The sequence below is a fragment of the Equus quagga genome, chromosome 13 (assembly GCF_021613505.1).
Source record: "Equus quagga isolate Etosha38 chromosome 13, UCLA_HA_Equagga_1.0, whole genome shotgun sequence".
Lineage (NCBI taxonomy): Eukaryota > Metazoa > Chordata > Mammalia > Perissodactyla > Equidae > Equus > Equus quagga.
Genome location: NC_060279.1, coordinates 66,370,553 through 66,395,786, shown reverse-complemented (window position 1 = coordinate 66,395,786; position 25,234 = coordinate 66,370,553). Strand labels below are relative to the sequence as shown.

The 25,234-nt window shown below is 47.2% G+C and overlaps 1 protein-coding gene across 22 annotated transcripts; it reads right to left on the bottom strand.

Moving 5' to 3' along the window:
• Positions 1–10,230: 10,230 nt before the first annotated feature.
• On the bottom strand, positions 10,231–24,890 carry ZNF23 (zinc finger protein 23). Of its 22 annotated transcripts, none has more exons than XM_046682704.1 (9): positions 24,855–24,879; positions 24,329–24,423; positions 23,295–23,443; positions 20,629–20,775; positions 20,005–20,069; positions 17,611–17,737; positions 17,066–17,272; positions 16,668–16,781; positions 10,232–12,549 (listed from the first exon to the last, which is right to left on the bottom strand). In XM_046682704.1, the coding sequence occupies exons 5-9, from the start codon at positions 20,035–20,037 to the stop codon at positions 10,751–10,753; spliced, it is 2,280 nt and encodes a 759-aa protein (XP_046538660.1). In that variant the 5' UTR covers positions 20,038–20,069; positions 20,629–20,775; positions 23,295–23,443; positions 24,329–24,423; positions 24,855–24,879; the 3' UTR covers positions 10,232–10,750. The 22 variants fall into 22 exon arrangements, with proteins under 22 accessions (XP_046538667.1, XP_046538660.1, XP_046538669.1 ...); XM_046682713.1 differs by lacking the exon at positions 24,855–24,879 and adding an exon at positions 19,341–19,390 and having other exon boundaries at positions 19,777–20,069; positions 24,329–24,848; XM_046682712.1 differs by lacking the exon at positions 24,855–24,879 and adding an exon at positions 19,341–19,390 and having other exon boundaries at positions 24,329–24,848.
• Between the last annotated feature and the right edge of the window lie 344 nt (positions 24,891–25,234).

The window sequence follows — 25,234 nt, the reverse complement described above, 5'->3', positions numbered from 1 at the left end:
GCCATAGTCACCATAATTACAAATGCAGCTACCTTCTGACCTAGCACTTCCACCTTTAGGAATTCATCTTAAAGGTGCCCTTGAATATGTGCAAAATAATACATGCATAAGCTGAAGTATTACAGCATTGTTGTGATAGCCGATGACCGCACGAAACCCAATGGCCATAGGAGGGGACTGGTGAAATCAGTTACAGTGGATGCATCAAGTGGAATACTACACGACTGTTAAAAATAACAGGACACTTATGCATGGATATGGAAAATTCCAAAGTGTGTTAATAGCGGGAGGCGAGGATTCAAGGTTCAGAAAACTATGCATAATATGCAGCTTTTGTGTAAAAGGATGGAAATCAGAACCCATCTTTGCATATGTTTATATGCACATAAGAAATTAGGAATGGAAATTGGCAAACAGGAAGGAAGAAGGAAAGGGAGATTTGTCACTGCAGAACTTGGGATAGTTTTTGCATATTTGTGGCTATTTGAACCTAAATTAAAAGTTGTTGGACCTTGAGGCTTTTTCTCAGCCAAGTCCTTTCTTTCTCATCTTCTCATCCCACTTACCATTTGGGGTCCTCGTGATTCTTAGTTACTTGTTTAAATAATTTAACAAATTCGTCCTGACCCGCATCGGGCTCCTTTAACTGGGACCCCAGGGCTGGCTGGGCCCTGGTGACCGTGAAGGCCCAGGGCAAACACATTCCCAACCCAGTATGAAGGGGACTGGCAAGCCGCCCCGGCTCCCGCTGGGGGTTGGGTAAAGCATAAAGTGAGGCCATTTAACCAGGATTTTACCCTAATAATAAGGCAACGCTTCCCAGAAAGAACAGAAGGAAGGGTCAATATCACCGACTGCCCCTCAGGTCTATCCCTAGAGCTGGGAACACAGAGACCCCTCCCCTCAGAAGGCAGCTCTTTCCTGACCTTCAACACAAAGTGCTGGTACTGGGGGTTCACCCTGCCGGCTAGATAAGCACTCACCAATCCCCCCTGGCATGAAACTCACCTCTGAAGGCAGAAGGAGAAGGGAAGTCAGCAGAGCTGAGCCCCAGCTGGTGCTGGGAACCCCGCTCCCCCAGCCCCGGACCCTCCCTTCCACACCAGGCACTGCCCCCTGCCCGGAAGTGCTGCTATTTTTAAACTTGAGCCTAACTGATAATCAAGCCCTGGGTCGGAACCTGTGTCAGGTGTTCAAGCCCTGAATGGCCCATCAACTACCGGGCGTGGCCACAACCACAACCTACCGCAGAGCCACTGCTGGGCTGCCGTTTCCGATTCTCCCTTGCGTCCTTGGATGAAGGGTGAGACAGACGGGGATCTCCCAAGTAAATTCATGGCAGGAGGCAAGACGGAGTGAGAAATTTTTAGGGGGATAAGTCTTTGGATTGGGTTCCCGCCGCCCCACAAGAGCCAGTGTTTGCACAAAGATGGAGAGTTGGGTTGAGCTGCACCCAGGGCCGTTTCAGATTCTCATCTCTGGGTGAATTCTCTTTGCTCCTGAAGCCTGGCTTTGGGCTGACACCAATATGGGTGATTATGGCAGGGAGGAGGGGTCTCTTTGCCTTTTCTTCCCCCTGTTCTGGCTTGAACAAGCCCAGCTCTGTGATCTTTCATCTTTAGCCAGTGTCTCTGAAAGTGAAGACCAGGGAAGCCTGGCTTTCCTGCGGCTCTCATCCAGTGGTTCTCAAACTTGCGCACTGGTCAGAATCCCCTGGAGGGCTTATGAAAACAGAGTGCTGGGCCCACCCCCAGAGGTTCTGATTCTGTGGGTCTGGGGTGGGGCCCGAGACCTTGTATCATCCTAACAAGTTCCAGAGTGATGGAGATGCTGCTGCTACTGGTCTGGGGTCCCCGTCTGAGAAGCACTGCCTGCCCTCTCTGTCTGGTGGCCCCTTTCTGGCAGGAGGGGAGGGGTGGTAAAGATGGACCAGCTCCCTCTCTGCTCCACCCATTCACCTCCTGCCCCTGGCCCACCCCTCCCATTGAATGCACTCTCTCTTCGTCTCTGGTTTCTTTCTCATTCATTGGCCAACTTATTTTGAAGTGAAAGTCCTGAAATGACTGCCCGCTTAGAGAGAAATCTTTTACCACCCTGATCTCCAATCTCTAAAGTTCTTTGTCTCTCTATCACTCTTCCCCCTCATTTATACACCTCTCTCCTCCAAATGTTTATGGCTGCCTATGGCCTTCTAGATAATTGTACCTGATTGTACCCTAACCCGACTCCCAATGTAGCGGACTGTACATTTCCACCCTCATGCTTCACTCATGCTGTCCCCCCATCCAGGAATGCTCTTCCCTGCCCATTCATGTATCAAATATATGCTCCCATGTACTCTGAACATGGTTTCAGGGACCAGAGATCAGGCTGAGGCCTGGCCCAAGTCCTTGGGGAGTTCCAGTTTGAGAGGGGGGAGGAGGTGATGATATACACACAACTCCCTATCTGAAACACGATCCAGTTTTGGTAAATTGTCTCTTTTTTGATTCTCACAGGAAACATAACAGTGAAGCATACAGGCATGGATTTTATCCCCAGTTTGGAAATATGTGAATTAATTCAGGGGGTCAGAACCTTGCAGAGACTTGTCCAAGATCTCACTAAACAGGCGGAAGAACTAGGATCCAACTCCAGGCCTATATGATTTTTAAAAATACGTCTGTGAGAGCCATACTGAATCAGAGGAGTTCTTTCCAGATTCTAGATAGGAATCCTTTGTCACACATGTGTATTGCATATGTCTTCTACCGATCTGTGGCTTGCCTTTTAACTCTCTAAATGGTGTCTTCAGATGAATAGAAGTTCTTAATTTTAACTCAATCCAGTTTATCTTTTCTTTTAAGGTTAATTCTTTTTGAGTCTTATTTAGGAAATGTTTGTTACCCCCAACATCATGAAGATGTGCTCCTTTGTTTTCTTCTAGAAGCTTCACTGTTTTACCTTTCCTATCTAAGTCTATGAAATTTTGGAGCTTGGCAACACCCAAAAAGGGTTTCAGGGAACGCAGAGGGTCCAGGACAGAGCCTGGGCCTCTCTCGGCACGAGGCAGTGTGCACAGTGGGGAGGAGCCCAGCCCTGTCAAACTGCCCTGATTTGAAACCCAGGCCTGCTACTTCCAAGCAGTATGAGCTTTCACAGGATGCCAGCCTGTCCCCAGTTTTCTCATCTGTTAAATGGAGACAACAAGATTACATCCTGCCTAAAGCTGTGGTCAGACCTGGAGGTTAATAGGGCTCTGAGGATACCAGGTTTCAAGCAAGTGCTCATTAAGGGTTAGCAATTCTTAGGGGCCTGAGGAAGAGGAAAGAAAAAGGGAGGTGAGAGGCCAGTGGGAGGACCCCTGTGGTCAGTGAGGCAGCCCATGGAGAGGGTTTCCAGAAGGGACATGGGGTCTGGATCATAATACGGTGCATTGTTGGACACTAGACAAGCATTTGCTGCATTATCACAGCCTATTCTCATAATTGCCCCAGGAGGGAAGTTTACAATTAAGGAAACTGAGGCTCAGAGAGTTTAAGTAACTTGCTTAAAGTAACACAGCAAGGAAGTGCTGGAGTTAGGGTTTGAGGCCAGGTCTGTACAGCCCGACATGGCCCTCCACCAGGCTGCAGGGAGATGGGAGTGGGAGGACAGGAACAGGGCCATTTGGCTTCAGCAGCCTAGAGCGGGTGGTTTCTGTGCACTCTTGGACTAGCCATTAGATTGCCAAGAATTGAACTGTCAGACGCTGAGAAGAACGGAAGTGGGGGTGTAGAGTACTCAACTGAGACATTTGAGTCAAAGAAAATATAGGGGTGCAGAGCCAAGCAGAGCAGTGGTTCTCAAACTCAGAGGCAACTTAGAGTAACCTGAGCGCTCTAGAAGTACTGATGCTCAGGTACCTGTCTCACCGGCCCTGAGATTCCTATGTAATTAGCAGGATGCCACCTGGGCATCAGGACTTTTTTAGAGCTCCCGCTGTGATTCCAACTGAGCTAAGGTTGGAAACCACTGGAGTAGAGGGTTTTGTAGAGAAGGGACACAGGGCCACCGTTATCAGCAGAGGGTAGAGGGAAGCAGGTGGGAGAGATATTAAAGAGACTGGGGAGAGAGAAACAAGAGTGACAGAGGAAGACCCCTGTGGTCCTGAGAATGGCTGAGGTCAAGGGCACAGAAGAAGGAGTTTCATTTAAGATGGAAAGGAGAAACGACCACAGCGTAGAAAGGAATTTATAACCTAGATGGGAAGAGACAATATGGCCTTACTGTCCCTTGGCCATGTCTGTGGTTGGAGGCACCCAGCTTGAACCCAGGTGACGCCATGGTTGAGATTCAGGTGCATGTGGCCAACTGGTGGGACCAACGATGTTTGAACCAGAGTGGAGGAGCTTCTGGGCAAGAGAGGCAAACGGGTCTTGGGACAGCAATGAAACACATTTGTGCATCCACCTACTCACCCATCACCTTTCCCTCCAAGTGGCCAGTCAGCACAGTTTCATCAAGCCACCCCTGTGCTGGGCTCTGAGGATACAAGGCTGAACCTACAGACCTGGCCCTGACCCTTGTGGGTTTCAATCTTAAGGGTGAAACCACAGTTGAACTGGCAATTACAAATCAGAGTGGAAAGCAACATGATGGGGGAGGGGAGGTGTGACAGGGGAGCACAGAGAAGGGGCACACAATGCAGAAGTGAAAGGTCGTGGGGGGCAAATGAGGTCTGAGACAAGAAGGATGGGAGGCGTTAGTGGGGGAAGTGGGGTGGAGAACATAGGAGAATGCTCTAGGCAGAGAGAACAGTGGGTGCAAAGGTTTGGAGAAGTATATTTCAGTAACTGGGAGAATTTTCCAGAGCTGGAGCAGAGCGGGGGTGTGTGTGGTGGGGACGGAGGGTGGGGGCAGGGATGCGCGTCTATTCCAGGGAGAGTGGTGGGGAACACTGAGGGGTTCTGACCTGGGGGAGACGTGATCAGACTTGTGTTTTGATAGGACTCAGTCTGCTCTTCAGTGGATGGACTGGGGGAGGGGCAAGGCCGGCGTCTAGGAGACCAGTTAAAAGAAAAGATGCTCCACGTCAGTAGTCATTAGGGACGTATAAACCAAAACCACAACGATATACCGCTTCTTACCCACCAGGATGGATACAACACCAACAAGAAAAACTACAGAAAGTAATAAATGTTGGTGACGATGTGGAGAAGTTGGGATGCTCATACATCGCTAAGAACGTAAAATGGCGCAGCCACTGTGGAAAATGGTTAGGCAGTTCCTCAAAAAGTTAAACACAGAATGACCATACAACGCAGCAATTCCACTCATAGGTATACACCCAAAAGAATCGAAAACAAGGGCTCAAACAGATATTTGTACACCAATGTTCATAGCAGTGGTCACAACAGCCAAAAGGTGAGAACAACCCAAGTGTCCATCAATGGATGGATAAACAAAATGTGGTATATCCATAAAATGGAATATTAGTCACCAATAAAGAGGAATGAAGTATTGACACGTGCCATAATGTGGATGAACCTTGAAAACATTACACTAAGTGACAGAAGCCAGACACAAAGGCCACATTCTGTATATGATTCCATTTACATGAAATATCCAGAATAGGCAAATCCATAGAGACAGAAAGCAGACTAATGGTTTCCAGGGGCTGGGGCTGCGGGCGGGTCATGGGAAGTGACTGCATAATGGGTATGGGTTCCTTCTGGGATGATGAAAAAGTTCTGAAACTAGATAGTGGTGATGGGTGCACAACATTGTGAAGGTACCTAATGCCACTGAATTATACACTTTAAAATAGTTAAAATGGTAAATTTTATGGTACGTGTATTTTACTATAATAAAAAAATTAAAAGACTGTGTCGTGAGCTAGAGGCCTTGCAAGTCCCAATAGCATTTCTCCTTCTTCCTCTTCATCCAGCAAACCCCAGGCAGTGTAGCTGGTGGTTTCCTTACCTTGTTCCCCTCGGGGAAGAGCCAGCCAGCTGCAGATGCCCCTGCCCGGAGACCCTAGCCAGCTACAGTCAACTGAGGGGAGAGAGAAACCCCAGCACCTGGCGAGTGAACACTGAGGCCAGAGTTTCCATGATCAGAGCCGGACCTCAAACATGAGGCTCCAGATCTTTATTTGGGGGCTGGAGCGCCCTCTGGTGGGCAATTGGAGAGCAACCCAATTCTAACTTCCCCTGTAAGACATTTGAGCCCACAGCCCAACGCACTTGATGGTTCTGCCCATTGTACTGCTCCCCCACCCCGGGAACTTCTCTTTCTCAACCTGAGCCCCCAGGGAACCCACCTGGACGCCCGTTGTTGATGAAAATATATAAACCATACAAACACAAGCACAAAACACTTCTTCCCTTACTGATTGACTGACATCGTCCGTGGAAGTAATTCATGAGCAAGGTCCTGCCTGGCCCAACCAGCTGACCCCCAATGAGCTTGCGGTCCACAGGGCAAGCCGGTAAACCAGCAGCTCCAAGTAGAGGGGGCAGAGAGTGGTAAAGATTAGATGGAGGTGAGAGCAGAGAGCTGGTGGAGGACACAGAGCAGGGGCCCCAGTGCTGAACAAGGAGACGAGGGAAGCCAGCGAGAGGGAGGTGGCGTTTGTGTGAAGGGGGAGGGGGCCCCTCTGCGTAGAAGGGACACCGCATGGCATGGCCAGGGCCCTCCTCCCTGTTCACCTGGTCCCTGCGCTTCCTCTCTCTTCCTCCCGCCCAGTCATGGGGAGCCCCCACCTCACCATTCCTTACCACACACCCTGCCCAGGAGAGCACGGTGGCGGGTCCATGTCCCCCATCTTGTTTTGTTCTTCCTACCCACCTCACTCCCGCGGGCCTGCGAGGGAACGCTTCGATTCTGAATCCTGCATGCCGATTTCTGTCCTGGGTCCACTTCTTACCTCCCAAGGGACCTTTAAGCAGAGCCCCCTGCCCTTCACTTTCAGGGGCCCGCTGGCAACTGCCCCCTCTTCGCCGTCCTCCACAGCAGCTCTGCCTAGGTGAGTTTACAACATGGGTCTCTGACAGATTTCATTAGGGAAAGAAAAAAGCTTACGCTTCTTTTAGGAAATGTTTGCAATGCGCTGGACTGACCTCCAGCTGAGGGAGCAGGAGCGTCTCTCCGACTCTGGCCTGCAGGGCGCGGTGTTCGGCCCCAGCCCAGCTCTGGCGGGCAGGGGTCCCTGCAGGCCCCCCTCTAAGATCACGTCCACCCCGGCGGAGCCACGGGAGATTTTCCCACCAAGAGCTCAGACCCGACTGCCCCAGGGCGCTGCTCAAGGGACACTCCTCAGGAGCAGAGCAGAGGAGCCCTCCCGCGGCCGAGGGGACCCCAGCAGGCTCCCTGCAGTGGTGCTTTCCTTCCCGCCCTGCGGGAGAGCGGGCCGGGCGTCCCCTGCCCTGCAATGAGCGAACTGGCCACCAGGGGCAGCAGGAGGCCGAGGCTGGCGGCCAGTGACTCCTAATGGCTTCTCCCCGCCCAAGTTGCAGGTCTCAGGGCCCTGGACGCGCAGGCCCGACGTCCCTGCCCCTCGTCACACAGAGGCCAAAAGGGAGTCCCAGCGCGCGAGCGCGCGCCCCAGGCCGCCCGGGGAGGGAGGCGGCCACAGAAGGCCGCCACCAGGTCCCCACGGCGCGCGGGGGGATCCAGAGCCTCGGGGCCCCACCCCGGGAGCACGTGGGCTCTGGGCTCCCAGGCCAAAGACGAGTGGCAGACACGCGGCCGCGGCGGCAGAACTACTCCTTACCCTTACCGTACAGTGGCGCGTTGGAGGAGGCCAGCCGAGACAGGCGCCGCGCAGCCGGGGAGGGCTTCCTGGAGGCCGGGCTTGGGCTGAGCGTGGGTGGGATTTCAGTGGCGGGGGGGGGGGGCCCCCCTCCGGGTCACCGGGCCCCCCCCGGGCGGGGGGGGGGCCGGCCGGCGGGGGCCCGGGCTGGGGAGCAGTGGGAGGGAGAGCTAGAGCAGGGGGAGGCTGGGCCTGGCAGCCGGCCAGCAGGCGGAGGACCCAGGGCCGCCAGAGCGGGCTGAGACCTGGGGCTGGAGCCCTGGGAGGTGCTGGATTTGCTGAGAACCACGTGGTCTGCGGTGCTATGGGGCCTGTGAGCTGGGGGAAGGGGAGCAGGAGCTCCCGGAGGGGCAGGCCGAGGTTGCTCATCTCCGGTTCCCCAGGGCTTGGCGAAGCCTGGCCCGTGGAAGGGAGCGGCAGACATTCGGCTGAAATGAGTGGACTGTGTAAGGGGATGAGCGTCCTCAGTTCCTGTCAGCAGAGAGGGCAGACAGAGTGGGATTGTGGTCTGAGGAAGAGTGGGGACTTCAGAGGCAGAGAGGACAGAGGGGAGTCCACAAGCCTCTTCTCAGAACCCCCAGCCCACGGCAAGCAGGAGAGGGCCACCAGCCCAGGGGGAGCTGGGCTGAGCCTCTTGCCACCTCCACCAGCCCATGGGCCCTCCCAGCCCTGTCCTGCTTGGGCCTCTCTCACCAGGCTCTCCCCTGACCTGCTGGGTGCCCCGCAGCAGTCATGTTTTCCTCTGAGCCTCGATTTCTCCTCCTGACCTGGACAGGGCAGGACCAGATGTTCTCTGAGGGCCCTTCCGGTATGACAGGCCAGGATGGGAGGCCACCCTGCACTGCAGGGACACGACATGCTGACCCGGACTGAGGGAGAGACTTCATTTAATCCTGCCCCTCCCAGGCTTAAGGTTGCAGTTCATAAAAGAAGTGCTGTTGTGAGCAGACAGGGGTCACCAGTGCTGTGGCTCCTCTCTGTCCTCATAAGGCCTCCACTGGACCCAGACAGCTCTGGGCTGGAGTAGTGAACACCAGGGCTACAGGCTATCAGGACTCCTGGGCAACGGGCCATGTGACTTCATGAAGCTTCGCATGTGTCTAACTGCCTTCTTCACCCTCGTGTCTTTGGGATCTGAACAGGACAGTAACAGACCTACAGAGAGGGGAAAAAACCCTCAGGGACTGCCTGGGTGGGAAGGGCCCTGAGCCCTGAGCCCAGCCCCCACCCTGAACAGACCAGGAGCCTGAGACCCAGAGAGGCCAAGGTCACGTGGGAGATTGGACACACATCTAGGACATCAGGTTCTGTCATCAGAAATTCTCAACCCTCTTAGGGTCCCTGCCTCAGTCCTGGCACAGCAGAGAATCTGCTGGACCCTGGAGAGAAACTGCCTAACCCTACTGGGAGCCAGGAACTGCAGGACTTCCTGTCCCCACCTCCTGACTGCCACATCCAGAGACCATCTAGAGGCTGTTCATGAAACAGGAGAATTGGGGTGAGCCATGGCCTTCTGGCCCCTCCTCTGGCCTAAGGGACATCAGCCACTGGTTTGCTTGTGACCAGGGAGCAGTGCCATCCATCTCTGGCCCTCAATTTTTCTATAATGAAAGACTTGGACCCCATAACCTGGGGCACTTCTGGGTCTGTGTGTGGTCTGGAACTGCCCAAAGGAGCAGGGCCAGATGGGAGCAGGAAGAAGGGCCCTGCTCTTTCCTCTGTGTTCTGAGGGCCCTAGGGTCTGCCCCCACCCATGCTCAGCCCCCAGGCTCCTGGGGGAGGGGAGACTTACACAATGACGTCCCTGGGACACTCCACTGAGGTCCTATACCAAGGCATAAGCTTTCTGGCAGGAATGGTTCCTTGCAGGTATTCAAGACAGCACTCTTGGCCAACACTGGTCACTTGAGCCACAGAGAGCACAGGAGCAGGTATGTCTAGGGGGTGAGAGGTGGCCTGTGAGGGTGTATCTCTCTGTGTATGTGGGGGTCTTTGGGGTACACTGCGTGTCTGTGTTTTTGGAGGGTGTATGTGTCTTGTTTGTATCTGTGGGAGAGGTGTAGGGGCTTCCTGTGGGTGATTGTGTGCATGTTTTAATTTCCACTCCTTAGAGTACTACCAAGACTGGATATCTCTTGCTTTATCAGTCATTTTAATATCTTTTGAAAAGCTGCCTTCTAGTATCACTTGCTGGGTTTTATCAGATTACTTACCTTTCTCTTAATTTTAAGATCTCTGGCATATTAGATATTACACTTTTGTAACACAAATTTTACAAAGGTATTTCCATTTTTTGTGCTTTATCTTTTAACCTTATTTGGGATTATTTAAAATAAAAACATAAATATTTAATTTTGAAAAGTCAATTCATCAATATTTTCCCTTATGGCTGGTTTCTAGCTTTCATCTGGTGCTTAAAAAGGTTTTCTCCATTCCATGAAAATAAAAAGATGTACTCATCTTTTTCCTTTTTAAAGGAAATCTTTATTGTTTTTCCTCTTTACAAAAGGGATGCATACTTGTTGTCAAAAATGAAGGGGAAATAAATTAATTTAGGTAGAGTGAGTATCTTTATGAGTTTCCCTATTCAAGAACAAGGTTTCCCTCTGTCTCCCCATTTATTTAAATTTTCTTTTGAGGCCGTCAGTGGAGATTTATAGTTTCTCCATATAGGCCCTTCATAATAATTGAGTCTATTCCTAGAAAATCTACTTTTCTTGATGCTGTTTGGAATGGGATGTTTTCTTTCATTATATTTTCTATGGTTGTTGGTATAAAACAAACTATTTATTTTTGGATGTCACTTTTTAATTGGTCATCAATCCTGATTTAAAACTGAATAAAATGGAAAAGATCTGTTTCCATTTGAAGACTCTGTCATATTTATTTCCCCTCTCAGGGTTTTCCACCAGGGCAAATTTGATGATACTTCATCCATTTCAGCATTAACCATCAGAATTTTCTATATCCTTCTCATTAGGATTTTCCTTCACTATGGACACTCTGATGCTGACTAAGTTGGAAGCTAAACCTGAAGGCTTTCCCACACATATTACACACATAGGGTTTCTTCCAAGTATGGACAGTCTGATGTATAATACAGTCAGAGCTATAGCTGAAGCCTTTGCCACACTCCATGCATCTGAAGGGTTTCTCCCCAGTGTGGCTTCTCTGATGCCGAATTAAATGGGCATTAACGTGGAAGGCTTTTCCACATTCCTTACACTGAAAGGGTTTCTCTCCAGTATGGATTCTCTGATGTACAATATAGTCAGAACTACAGCTAAATGCTTTCTCACATTCCACACATTTGAAAGGTTTCTCCCCAGTGTGTATTCTCTGATGCCTAGTTAGTTTGGCATTGATACTGAAGGCTTTCCCACATTCCTTACATTGATAAGGCTTTTCTCCAGTATGGATTCGGTGATGATCAAGTAGGTTTCTTTTAGAAGTAAAGCATTTCCCACACTCATTACATTCAAAGGGTTTCTCCCCAGTATGCATCCTCTGATGCTGCATTAGTTTTGCATTAACATTGAAGGCCTTCCCACACTCCTTACACTCGTAGGGCTTCTCCCCAGTGTGGATTCTCAGATGCTGCCGGAGCTGAGAGTTACACCTGAAGGCTTTCCCACATTCTTTACACTCATAGGGTTTCTCACCTGTGTGGATTCTCTGGTGCTGGATTAACTTCCCTTTGATGCTAAAGGCTTTTCCACATTCAGTACACTCATAGGGTTTCTCACCTGTGTGAATTCTTTGATGCTGAATGAGTTTTGCATTATTACTAAAGGCTTTTCCACACTCCTTACACTGATAGGGTTTCTCTCCAGTGTGGACGCTCTGATGCTGCCTAAGCTGGGAGCTGCACCTGAAGCCTTTCCCACACTCATTACATTCATAAGGTTTCTCTCCAGTGTGGATTCTCTGATGTTGAATTAATTTTGCATTAACATTGAAAGCTTTCCCACAGTCATTACACTGGTAAGGTTTCTCTCCCGTGTGGACTCTCTGGTGTGTGATATATGCAGAACTGCAGCTGAAGCCACTTCCACACTCCTTGCACTGATAGGGCTTCTCTCCTGTGTGGATTCTCTGATGCCGACTTAGACTCCCATTAACGCTGAAGGCCTTCCCACACACCTTACACTGATAGGGCTTCTCTCCACTGTGGATTGTCTGATGTGTGATATAATGGGAACTGTAACTAAAACTTTTCCCACACTCCACACACTTGAAGGGTTTCTCCCTGCTATGAAGTCTTTGATGCCAAATTAATTTTGCATGAACGCTAAAGGCTTTGCCACACTCCTTACACTGATGGGGCTTCTCACCAGTGTAACTATCTTGATGCTGAGTAAGTTGAGAGTTACACCTAAAGGTTTCCACTAATTCTTCACATTTGAAAGGTCTTTTCCCAGTGTTAATTATTTCATGCTGAATAAGTTTTGTGTCAAAGCTGAAGGCTTTCTCCAGTCCAGTACACTCAGGGGATTGCTCTCCAGTGGAGACAGTGTAACACTGATTCAAGTTTGGACTTTGATTAAAGAAACACTCCTCCATGGGGCTTGTGTCGTCTTTCACTGTTCCATCAATGATACTGTTTTCTTTCTTCATACTTCCTACTGAGTGAGCTTCCTCTTGTTTCTCTAGAACAAAGGCTTCTGAAAAGGCTGTTTCCTGGGAAAAGTCCCTCTGAAGTTCAAATGATGTATTAACTTTTTCTTCATCCATTTCCTTTGTCAAATTATTGTCAGTCTGAATATCAATATCTACTATAAAAAACCAGAAAACACAAAATATCATGTAAGAACCGTGTTAGAAAAAAGAAAAGAATTGTGTTAGAAAGAATAAAGGAACCATAGTAAACAAGGGGTTCTTTAAAAATCACCAGATTAGATTAAAAAAATCTAAGATTTATCCATAAGGTGGGATAATATGTAGCTGGTAAAAAAAATGAAATAAATCCATATATGCCGACATGAAAAGATGTCCAAGGTACACTGTTAAGTGAAAAAACAAGTTGATGAACAGCATGTAGAGTACATTCCATTTGTATAAAGGAAAATAAAAAGGGCCAACATAAACACATAAACTTGTATATGCCTAGAAAACTTGTGGAAGAATACATAAGAAACTGAGCAAACTGGCACAAGAAGTTTGGTAGACTTTTTTCCCCCTACTTTATATACTTCCTGTACTATTTGTCAATATCATCTATGTGTCAATATTATAAATTTTAAAGTACTATAGTGATTTTTTTAAAATTGCCAGTCTCTAAACCAATAACCAATAACACGAAGGGTAAAGGTGACAACAGTGGAACAAAATTCTAGGCCTTATCCACTAGATGAGCATTCCTTCCATCACACCATGCAGTAGTCCCCCCTTATGCACAGGGGATATGTTCCAAGACCCCCAGTGGATGCCTGAAACCTCGGATAGTACCAAACCCTATACCGAACCTGACACCAAACAGTGGATCTGATAACTGAGAGGGCTACTGAGTGACTAAGGGGTGGGCAGTGTAACAGGATGGATACACTGGACAAAGGGGTGCTTCATGGCCTGGGTAGGACAGAGTGGAACAGCAAGAGATTTCATCATGCTACTCAGAATGGCATGCAATTTAAAACTTATCAACTGTTTATTTCTGAGATTTTCTATTTAACACTTTCAGACTGCAGTTAACTGCAGGTAACGGAAACCATGGAAGTGAAACTGCAGATAAGGGGGACTACTTTACTTTACCATACTCTGCAGTTTCTTCTCAATTATCCCTATGTTGCTGAGTCCCTTGTTAATAAAAATGGAAATTGCTTAAGGAGGAAAAGGCACAGGATCCAACAACACGTGGCAACAATGGGAATGGCAAGTGTTAGCAGCACCAGGAATCAAAAGGGGAAGAATTTTGTTTCTTTCTTTAGAACTTAAACTCTAGGTTTTCCAAAATGCCTCCTTCAGCTTGTTTTCTCTGCTTCAGAAAGGCTCTGCTCAGGCCCACATGATCCCTTTGATCCCACCCCTTCCCTCCCTCTCCAGAACACAGATGCTTCCTCCTTCCTTTCCGTCTACTGTACCCCCAACCCTAAAACTGGTCATTCCCTAAAATTCTTTCTATAATCCCATTAGTCTTTCTATAATCCTTACAGTCCCAACAGAGCTACTCATCTCTGCATTTGTTCCCAAATTTCTCAAAATTGGCCCTAAAATGCTGTCTCTATTTTTTCATCTCTCATCTCTCCTCAAACACATGTAATATGCCCCCTATTCCAGTATTTCATTATAATCACCCTCAAAAGACCCAATGATTTGGATTTCTCTAGCAAGAATTTTCAAAATACTATTGGTCTTTTCCAAATTATGAAAATAATATTCATTTGTAGTATCGGAAAGTTACAAAGAAAAAAATTCAAATTACCTGAAATACAACCACCTAACAATAACTACTGCTAATCTTCTGCAGGATCTCCTTCCCCAATCATTTTCTTTCCAATCAGTTTTCTAAAAGCATATATTCTTTCCAAATTGAAAATTTTTTCTTCCTTAACATTAATAACAATTTTCCAATGCCTTTAGTTATTCTGTAAAAATATATTTTTAAATTGCTAAACAGTATTCCATTCTGCAGAGGTAACTTAATTTAACCATTCTCTCTATACTGAAAATCCAGGTTATTTCCAATATTTTATTATATAATATTATGATGCAGTTTTGTGCATATGCATCTTTGTCTATATCTCCCATTACTTTATTAGGATACAGCCTTAGAAGGAAATATCCAGGTTATCAAGTACAGACTGTTTTTTTTTCAGTGAGGAATACTGGCCCTGAGGTAACACTTGTTGCCAATCTTCCTCTTTTTGCTTGAGGAAGATTGTCACTGAGCTAACATCTGTGCCAATCTTTCTCTATCTTGTATGTGGGACACCACCACAGCATGGCTTGATGAGCAGCATGTAGGTCTGCACCCAGGATATGAACCTGTGAACCCTGGGCCATTGACGCAGAGTGCACAAACTTAACCACTACACCACCAGGCCAGCCCCTCAAGTACAAACTTTTAAAAGGCTCTTTATAGGTATTGCTAAAATACTTTCTAGAAAGACTACTAATTCACATTCACCTCCAGAAGTCTTTCCTGTTTTCCTGTATTCTCACTATCACTTACTATAATTTAATTGTTCTCAATATAAGAGGTGAAATATCTCTCATTGTTTTCATTTATATTTCATGGGCTTCTGCTGAGGGTGAATATTTTTCACAATGACTAAAATTTGTACTTCTTAAGTGGATCAACCATGTATATTCTTTACCAATTTTTCCACACTAGTGACCTTCTATTTACCAAACCCTATGGTGTGGCAGATACTACTGGTTGCTTAACCAATATCCATTCTCCCTTTCTTCCTTACTAGCACATCCTCCATTTTTTATGAGTTAGCAATAAAAACTACAGCTAAAAACTATATTTTGCACCCTCTCTTGAAGTAGAGGTGGCCATTTGACACAGTTCCAGCAGATGAGATATAAACAGAAGTCACAGGGTAGGGCTTCTGAGAAAGTTGTTTAAAGTCAACCCTGCTGACACCTTCCCCTCCGCCTGCCTAAAACCCATCTGATTCCTCACCCAGTTAACCCACCAGATTACACTGACTAGATGAACGTTTCTATATCCTCAGCTAAAATCATGACAGGTTGTACAAGAACTTCAAAGACTTCAGGACTGTCTGCTGCCTACAGAATGAAATCCAGACCGCTTTGATTAAGGAACTCTACAATATCACTTTCTTCCCCTCTATATGCCAAGCACTTTAAACTCCCCATTTCTAAAACATATCTTCCGGGTCAGGGATCATCTGGTTGAATGGATCACAAGGAACAAAAATCCACTGAAACTATCTTTTAAAGAAAAAGGAGTCATTCAAAGGATACAAGAGAATCTTATGGACCCCAAATGCAGAGAGTAAAGCAGGGCCTCATGGGAAACAGGAAATCATCTGGCAACTACTCTGCTGCAGCAAGTGAGAACCTTGCTACTTCAAGTATGGTCTGGGAACCAGAAACACTGGCATAACCTAGGAATTAATAGAAATGCAGAATCCTGGCCCCACTGCAGACTTACTGAATGACAAGACATATGTTTGCAAGACACCCAGGTGATTCATTTGCACGTCACTTGAGAAGCACCGAATTGAGAGCATTTTCTCCCTTCTGCCGTATTTCCTGCAGTTTACTATGTACAGCTGTCTCCACCAACGAAAAATAATAAAAACTAATATTTCATTGAGCACATATTATAAGTTAGGCACTTTATACATTATCTCGTTTAATCCTCAACCTATAAGACTAGCACAATTACCTCATTTTATTATTATTCCATTTTCAGAGATAAGAACAGTGAATCTTAGAGAATTCAAATAACTGACATGCTCAAAGTCACAACTAGGAAAACAGCTGGGACTGGACCTGAAGAAAGTCTACTCCAAAGACTGTACCCTTAACCACCAGGCTATTCTGCCTCTGTGCATAAAAAGACTGTTAATTTCCCATTCTCCAGATTAGGTGGACAATGCTTAGAAAATAGCAAGGACCCAAAAAATTACTAAATCCATTCATTTTGTCTGACAAAGGTGGGGTTCCAAAATTAGGACTGAAAAGAATTAGAATGAGGCATGGAAAAAATATCTGTTCTTGGAATTACAAAGAAAGAGCAAACTGCGAAAATAGAAAGGTCTCAGTTGTACATATCTCTATAAATCATTAAAATTTATTTAAATTTTACTCTGTACAGCTGACCAACAAACGAGGCATGCTTACATGTTGCTAAAGTTGACTTTCTCCCTAAAGAGTTAAGCTTCCCAGCATAACAGGCAACACAGGCCTCCCTTACCAGTCCAGAGGGCCTGGGGGCCTGCTTCTGTCCCAGCAGCCAGTGGAGATGGGCCCCCCAGCTCACCTCCTCCTTCCAGTTGTGAGATCACAGCAGGTTTGAGAAGTGGAAATCCTGTTTCGGGGAAAGGAAAAAGGAGAGACAGGTGAATAATCTCCACAGATGAGTTCCTAAACCTCTTCTCAGATTGTCTCAGCAATGGGGAGCCCCAGGGGCTTCCATGCCTGAGGACTACGGGCAAAGGGGGGGGGGGGGGGGGGCTTCGGGAAGGGGGGGGTCAGAAGGTGTATATGTGTGTATGATGTGGGGGGGGATTGAAAAGGTATGGGAGGAGTTGGGAAGGGCTCAGACTGTGGGCCTAGGAGACCTCAAGAGACACAGGTAAGATGTGGGAGAACCTGAAGATAATACTGTGGAACAGGAAGTTACTTCTTCCCACACTGTCTCCAAAACACAGCTTCTATAGGGCGGATCAAGAGTGCACACCAGGGTCCGGCCCAGTGGTGCAGCGGTTAAGTTCACACGTTCCACTTCTCGGCAGCCCGGGGTTCGTTTGCTGGTTCCAATCCCGGATGCAGACAAGGCACCGCTTGGCAAAAGCCATGCTGTGGTAGGTGTCCCACATATAAAGTAGAGGAAGATGGGCATGGATGTTAGCTCATGGCCAGTCTTCCTCAGCAAAAAGAGGATTGGCAGTAGTTAGCTCAGGGCTAATCTTCCTCCAAAAAATAAAGAGTGCACACCAGTCCCAGCAAAGTCCTATAATGGTCCAAAAAGTGTTTGAGGTTCACCCTTCTCACCAACCCCTCAGTCTACAGGATTAGAAATCTCAGTCACTGGGGTTCCCACTCAGTAAAAGATCCCAGAGACCCCACCTGCAACCCGGCAGGGGCAGGAAATCCCAACTGGCAGAGTCTCGGTCCCGGGGGGAGAGAGGCCTTACCCAGGGAGGCCATATTTCCATAATTCTCCAGCATCACATCCCTGTACAGGGCCCTCTGTGCAGGGGACAGGCTGTCCCATTCCATCTGGGTGAAGTACACAGCCACATCCTCGAAGGTCACCAACTTCTGAAACAACAGGTTCCTGCTGCCCTAGGGCCAATTCCATGGCTCAGGCCCTAAGTGAGGGGCAGAGGGCAGTATAAGGGCTTGGGGAGGGAGCTTGTGAAGAGCATAAAATTAATAACAAGGGGAAAGACTTGAGAAAAAAGCACCTGGAAAGTAAACCATGAAATATCTGACCAACCTTGCGTCATTTTCTACACTTATAAAAGATACCATAACTTGGGATAAAGAAAAAAAAATCCCATAACCAAGTTCTGCTAAAGGAACTCCATTGTTTCAGTAGGCCACTCCTTCACTGGCGGATGGAGGTCAGAACAGATCCACCAGATTCCCACTTCATCGCCTTGATGTCTTGGCTTCTCCACCCTGCTCCTCACGCCTCGTCCCCACCAGCAAACCTCAAGCCATCCACAAAGAACTGCCATAGTTTCCACATAGCCCCCATCTGCTGCCTGATTCCCATCACTGACCCCCCTACGAGCTCAGTGTTGCCCAGACTGGCTAGGGACGGGCGGGAGCAGCCCATCCTGCTTCCAGATGGGTCTCGCTGAAAACTCAACATTGTCTGTCACCCTCTCTCATTCAAGCCTCATCCTTTTCAACTTGACCCAAGAGTTCAGTGTTTCTCCAAGAAGGTTTGGACAAGAAGGGCAGTCAGCCTTCCTGTTGGCTGCTCCTCTTTGCATCACCACACTGTGTGGTCAGCACAGGCCCTGCCATCAGGGCTGATACCAAGCACTGCTCCCAGGCCCAACTCCTCCCTCCTGGGCAGCTGCAGCCTCTGGTAGCTCTCCCGCTGCTCTCCTCAGCCTTCTGTAGCAACCTCAGGGATGCACTGGCACGGATTTGCCCTCAACTCCTCTCTGCCAGGATCTGTCTCGCTTGATTCAACTGACCTCCACCTATGAACAATTCTAGTCCAACATCTGGGCATTTCTGTGAGTCACTCCCTGAGTGACCTTGGACAGGTCCAGTAACTTCTCTGCACAAAACTAAAAGCCTTCACTGCCCACTGCCACCACCCTTTACCCTGCTAAGTTGGCACCTCCTCCTGAATTCAAACCTCAGCTGGTGACATGCACTGCCACCTGCACAGGAAACCTCAGCCAGAGCCCTGGGGATTTGTTCTTGACTCCGGCCTCTCCCTTACCCCACCTCCTCACTTTGACTGCACGTCCCAAAGATTTCTTTGTTAGGCATTCCGTAAGTGGATCCCCCCTCTTTAACAACTACTTTCCTTGATGAAGCCCACATCACTTGGACCAGTGGAATTCTTTCTGAAGTGGTCACCTTGCTTTTGAATTACTCCTGAAAATTACTCCCTACACAGCTGTCACAAATCTGACCATGTTAACTTCACTGGTTCCACAGGTGCCACAAGGCTGAGCAGTTAACAATCACACAATGGCTGTGTAACCTTGGACAAGTCACCCTCGGCCCCCTTGCCTTCATGTCTTTTGTGGCGGAATGAGCACAACACAGCACCTGTTGTCAGGAGCATGGTTGTCAGGATTGAGTGATCCATGCAAAGTGCTTAGCATGGTGTCTGCAGCATAGTAAGCCCCAAAAAATGTTACTGGAGTTACTGTGACTGATTATTCCCAACCTGGAGTCCATGGAGGTCCATGGATGAGCTTCAGGGGGTCCATGAAGTCCCTGAAATTGCAGGGAAAATATGGTTTGCACGTTTATTTCTCTTGGGAAGATGGTCCAGAGCTTATCAGAGACCTAAATGTTTAGCCAGTGTACTCCAAGCCCCGAAAGTCTCTGCAGGTCACAAGGAGACATCCTGTCCCAGAGGACTTCCTGTCTTTTTCCCTCCCTTGACCACACTCCCCTTGTCTTCCCCTTCCTTGAATTACAGACATAGCCACCCTTTATGTTGATTCGGCCCTGCTAGTCCTCTTCACCTACACCCTGGCCCCTGGGAATCCTAATCCTCTGCTATCCTCCTTCATTCACATTCACACACAGAGCATCCTACATGGGCATCTTCCACGTCTCCTATTCACCAGAGCCCTTTGCTGGGGGAGCTCCCGTACCAGAGAAGCAAAAAAAACTCAAGTGCAGAAGACTACACTCCGGCCTTCAGGGACGTTCTCCTGCTGCTTCCAGCCCTTCACATCACCGCTCTTCCCACAAGTTCCAGTCTGGCAGGCAGAAGCGTGGAAGCCCTCTCCAGCTTTCACGGCAAGGCTCACCAGCTTCCCTTCTCAGTTTTTTTCAATTTGAAACTGCACAGAGGAAGAGCTGAAGGACCCACAGCTCACCTGGGGCCAGGCTGTCAGGAGTATGGCTGCCATGACCTGGTCTCCCTCTCAGAGAAGGACTGGAGCTGAGGGAAAACAGAGAGCCAAGTGTGAGGCAAGCCACCCCCACCAGGAACAACACAGCCCCTCACAGAAGATCTGAGACCCAGGCAGCCTGGGTCCAGATGGGAGTGCCAGCAGGAGCTGCCACAGGAAGAAGGGAGTGATCTGTTCAGTGGCTCGGTGCCAAGGACTCCTCCCAGACATGACACTGACACCCACTGCTAGGGACCCTAGCATTTTACAATTCTGATACATATCATACACACAAAACAGTGTACATAAAAGGTATGCAGAGCCTAAAGAATAATAAAACAAAGACTCCTGTATCAATGATTCAGCTCAGGAGATAAAACATTAGTAAGATCTTTGACTTACTCCTCTTGCTCTAAATGAGTATCATCCTCTATTTCACTGCAGGAGAAGCCAGGCTGGCGGGGCTGCCACTCTAGCACAGAGGCCTCTGAGTCAGGCCAAGGGAGGCAGCATCCTGCCCTGTTCCCTCACTCAGCTGAGCGCCCTCAAGAGTCCTAATCCCTCTGTAGAGCCCTTGGGAGGTCAGCCTCCTGCACAGTGCAGACTTACCTTGAGGAAGCTGGGACAGAAGTGAGGTACCAGACTGCCTCCTGATACTTTCCAGGCTTCTGACAGCGAAGAAGCCAAGGCATCAGCTCCCTGAGAGAGGGGATCACTGTAGCACCTAGGGTTCCGTGACCCAGCACCCCTTGTTCACTATATTCAAAAACACATGGACTGGTTATTTTCTGATTTTTATTCTCCTAAAGTCAGTTTGAAATTATGCATGCTTTCCTAAAATTTCATCTACATCTTCCAGGATTTCAACTTTGGTGCAGAGTTGTCGAAAACACTGGTTCATGATTTTTGGTTCCTCCCTATTTGGAGCTACTTTGCTTTTCCCAATTCTTTTGAATATACGTGCTTTCTAGACCTTTTCCCCTTGGTTAGTGTTGTGAATTGAATGTGTCCCCCCAAAATTCCGATGTTGAAGCCCTAACTGCCAATGTGACTATATTTGGAGACAGGACCCGTGAGGAGGTAACAAGGTTAAATAGGTCCTAAGGGTGCAGCCCTAATCCAATAGGACTTGTGCGCTTATAAGAACAGGAAGAGACTCCAGAGCGTTCTGTCTCTGTCATGTGAGGACACAGCAAGAAGGCAGCCAACTGCAACCCAAGGAGAGGGCCCTCACCAAGAACCAAATTGGCCGGCACCTTGATCTTGGACTTCCAGCCTCCACAACTGTGAAAAATAAGTTTCTGTTCTTTAGGCTACAGAGTCTAAGGTATTTGTTATGGCAGCCCAAACAGACTAATAAAGTCAGGCTGAGCACTGGTTTATCTATTTGAATGTTTTCTTTTATTTCCAAAGCTCTAGCTTTTTTATTTATTTAGAACACCACTCTTTTTTTCTATTTTTTTAAATTCATTAAGTTCTGCTTTCTTAGTTTGTTTCTTTAGCTCTGTAAGAGACAGCTTATGTACCAGCCAATGTTCTCGTCTCACTCTTATCCAGTTCCAGAAGCTTTGATCAGCTTTGTGCAGGTGCATCCTACCAACGCCTCTGCAAGGATCTATATCACATATGTCTGGCTCCTGCCCTGGGGCTTCTCTGGTGTCCTGTGTGGGACACTTGTGGGACCCTGAAGTACAGGAGAATTAATGCCTTGTGATGCCACCTTTGACAAACAGTGGACAGAGGTCAATGGATAAATGTTTTCCCCTTTAGTCCATGAGATTCCAAGGCTCCTCAAAGATGCTGCAAGATAGAGTACCAGTCAGCTGCAGAAGGGCCAGCCTGACAATGCATCCTTTGTTTTGGCTCTCCCCCCTTCTCTGCTCCACTTTCCTTGTCTTTCACTCTGCCTGGGACTGCATTCCCAAATAAGTCACCTACACACAAATCTTCGTCCTATGCTCTGCTTTCGGGGAAAGTTAGACTATAAAAGGCTTTTTTCCTACCTTCTTGAGGTTGCATGATTTACTCGTTTTTACTTTTTCCTATTTGACAATTAAAACCCATAAGACCACAAATTTTCCTCTGAATACACTATTAGCCACATTCCAGAGGTTTTTTATATTTGTTTTCATTACTATTTATTGCTAGTCAGCAACTGCGTTTTGTCCCTAACCAAAGGATTGTTTAGGCTAGTCTGTTGTTGTTAATTTCTTCTCTGTTCATAATTTATAGCTTTATTGCATGGTATTTAAATATTCTGATCTATTTACTTCTGCTTTACAGATTTTTGAGGTTTTTTGGTGGCTGAAGTGTCCGTTTAAAAAATACTCTATAGATGCTTAAAAAGAAAACATATTCTATGATGAAAGAACATATAATTCTACTTGAATCTAATAAGTCAACTCTACCAATTTCATTATATAGATTTTCCTCTGTAATCCGTGATTACTTACCTAATTAAACTGAGATAGCCAGTAAAGAGTGAACTCTCATAAAACACTAAGCCCATACGTATCATGGGAAAATCTTTTCAAATCGTCAAGAAATGAACAATTCCAACACTATTTAAACTGTAGCAGAGAACAGCAAAATACGTTTCCCAGTCCTTTTTACGATGCCAGCACAATACTGACACAAGAACCAGAGACCAGTCTCATTATGAATATGAATACAAAAATCCTAAATATTAAGGAATAGAATCCAGTAGTTCATTAAAGCAACATACCATGACTAAGAGGGATCATCCCATGAATGCAAGTAAAGCTCAGTATTAGGATACAGATTAGTATACTTTTCCACATTAATAAATCAAAGAAAGATAAACATACTCTCCATCTCAACAGATGCCAAAGGCATTTGATAACATTCAACACTCATGCCTAAATTTTAAACCTTATACCCTAGAGAAACAAACCCTCATAGGTAGGATTATGTACAAAATTATTCATTACCAGCAGTATCTTAGCAAAAAACTGGAAACAACCCACATGTCCACTGAGAATACATAAATAAGTTGTCATATTGTTTACAATGGAACATCACTCAGCAGTAAAAAATGAAGAATCACAGCCCCACACAACAACATGGATGAATTTAGGAACATAATGTTGAGTTACGCAAGTCCCACATGACTAAAGACACCATGATGCTATTTTCATAAAGCTTGAAAACAAACAAAATTAAACACACTGTTTACAGACACATGCATAAATGGTAACATTATTTTCAAAAATAGGCAAGACCATGATTAACACAAAATTCAAGACAGTTGTTACCTCTAGGGGTGGGAAGCTGGGAGCTGGGTTGGAGAGGAGCACAAAGATAGATGCAGCAGTACTGGCAATGTTCTCCTTAACGGGATGGTGTGTCCATGGGTGCTGATTTTACTACTATACTTCTTAACTGTCATTCTAGATGCCGTCCTCTGTATACATGAATGACATTTAAAAAAACATAATTATCTCTATGATATTGAGTGATTTCCAGAACAGATCGTCAAATGAAAAAAGCAAAGTGCAAAAGGTACTGTACTACCTTTCGTGTAAGAAAAAAAAAGGAAGTATAAGAAAATACATCATTTGTGTAAAAAGAAATAGAAGGATAAACCAGACAATAAGGAGAAATGGTTGCCTCCGGTGTGAGTGAAAAGCGGGTGAAAGGAACCTGGGAATGGAAACAGGATGGAAAAACAGGAGGTAGAAGGGATGAGTGGCGAGTGACACTTCTCTTGACTGTGCCTTTTTGTTCTGACTTTGTAACCAGAACAATGCTTCACATATCCAAATAAATAAACAGATACACACACATATAAAATCAACCAACCAGGATGCGATGGGGGTGACAACCCAAAAAGGAATACAAACAACAGCAAATGAGCCAAACTACACTACAACTGAATAACATAACCACAGTGAAGTGGCGGGCAAGAAAAGAACTAAGTAACTTTGGAAAACAGTATTTTAACTAACTACTACGAGGCTAAAAACACCTGTGCCCAAATGCTTCTTGCGGTTGCAAGATTTATTAATTTTTCATTCTTTCCTATTTGGCAATTAAAACCTATAAGGCCATAAATTTTCCCTTGAATACACTATGAGCCAACATTCCAGAGGTTTTTTTTATATTTCATGTTTTAGTTATTATTTTATAGCATATTTTTAACAAACTCGCTTTTTCATGAGGGTACGAATGAGCAATTCTGGAACTATTTTACGTGTATTCTAGGATTGAGGAAATCAGTAACTATACTGTAGAAGTCAATACCAAGTTTCGGTCATCCCACAGCCGGAGAGAAGTAGGGCCGAGTTACCTTTGGGAACTGATACCGCTCCAGGAGATAGTGCCCTCCGAAAGCCGGGCTGCTTGTGCTCTCGGGTGGCTAGGGGGGCCCTGCTTCACGATCCTCTGTTAAGAGCCAGGGAGTATACAGTCCATACGTGAAATGCATACAAGTAGAAGCCCCTACACGATCTCAACATGTCAAAAGACTCGTGATATCACCTAAGCCCGATTCACACCTTCAAATATTCCAGCCTCTGGCTGCTCCGACACAACTTCCCAAAAGGCCAGTAGCATCTTCCCCGAACAAAGTGCTAACTGCTCGGGGCTTCGGGGCTGTGCCAGCAACCTAGGTTTCGCCTTCCACGGGACTGAACATATTCAGCCCCCAAGCCTAAAGCAGTAGAGGGCGGGCGGAAGACGACTCTGGGCCGCCGCCCCACTCCCTCCCCTAGGCGCGGGAGACCTATCACCACCTACGTTAGAGGCGCATCAAAACTGCACGCAGAGCCTCGGGGCCAGGGCAACGCCCCCGCCGGCTGCAGCCCCAAACTCACCTCCGCAGCAGGCGGCTCCCCGGCGCGGCAGGAAGTGCGTCACTAGGCCGCGGCCGAGCCTCTCTAGGAGCAGCGTCGCTCTCTCTCGGTGGTCCTCCGGCCCCGCCCCCTGCGGACCAGATTGGTGTCCGAGCCTTGCGCTCTTCGCTCGCCTGTCGCAGTCTGTTGCGGAGGCCAGTTGTTCCTCGGAGTGGGCTGGGGAAGGTAAGAATCAAAGGCGAGCACTGGATTCAGCCCGGGGTTGGCACCGGGGATCTGTGTCTTAGTAAACCTGCAGGTGCAACCAGATTTGGGAGTCTCCAGCCGGCCCAGTGGTGGATCGCACACTATCAGACTCAAGTCCCCCTTTTTGTGACAGTTATTTCCTAATGACTACTTTA

What these genes read in the sequence shown, in the direction of transcription:
- ZNF23 (XM_046682706.1), bottom strand. Translation starts at nt 20,037, where the DNA reads ATGGCAGCCATACTCCTGACAGCCTGGCCCCAG. An exon ending in TCCTGACAGCCTGGCCCCAG is followed by an intron (nt 17,738 to 20,004) that starts GTGAGCTGTGGG and finishes CTGTTGTTTCAG; the next exon opens with AAGTTGGTGACCTTCGAGGA. An exon ending in TTCCACAGTATTATCTTCAG is followed by an intron (nt 16,782 to 17,065) that starts GTTCTCCCACAT and finishes TCCCCGAAACAG; the next exon opens with GATTTCCACTTCTCAAACCT.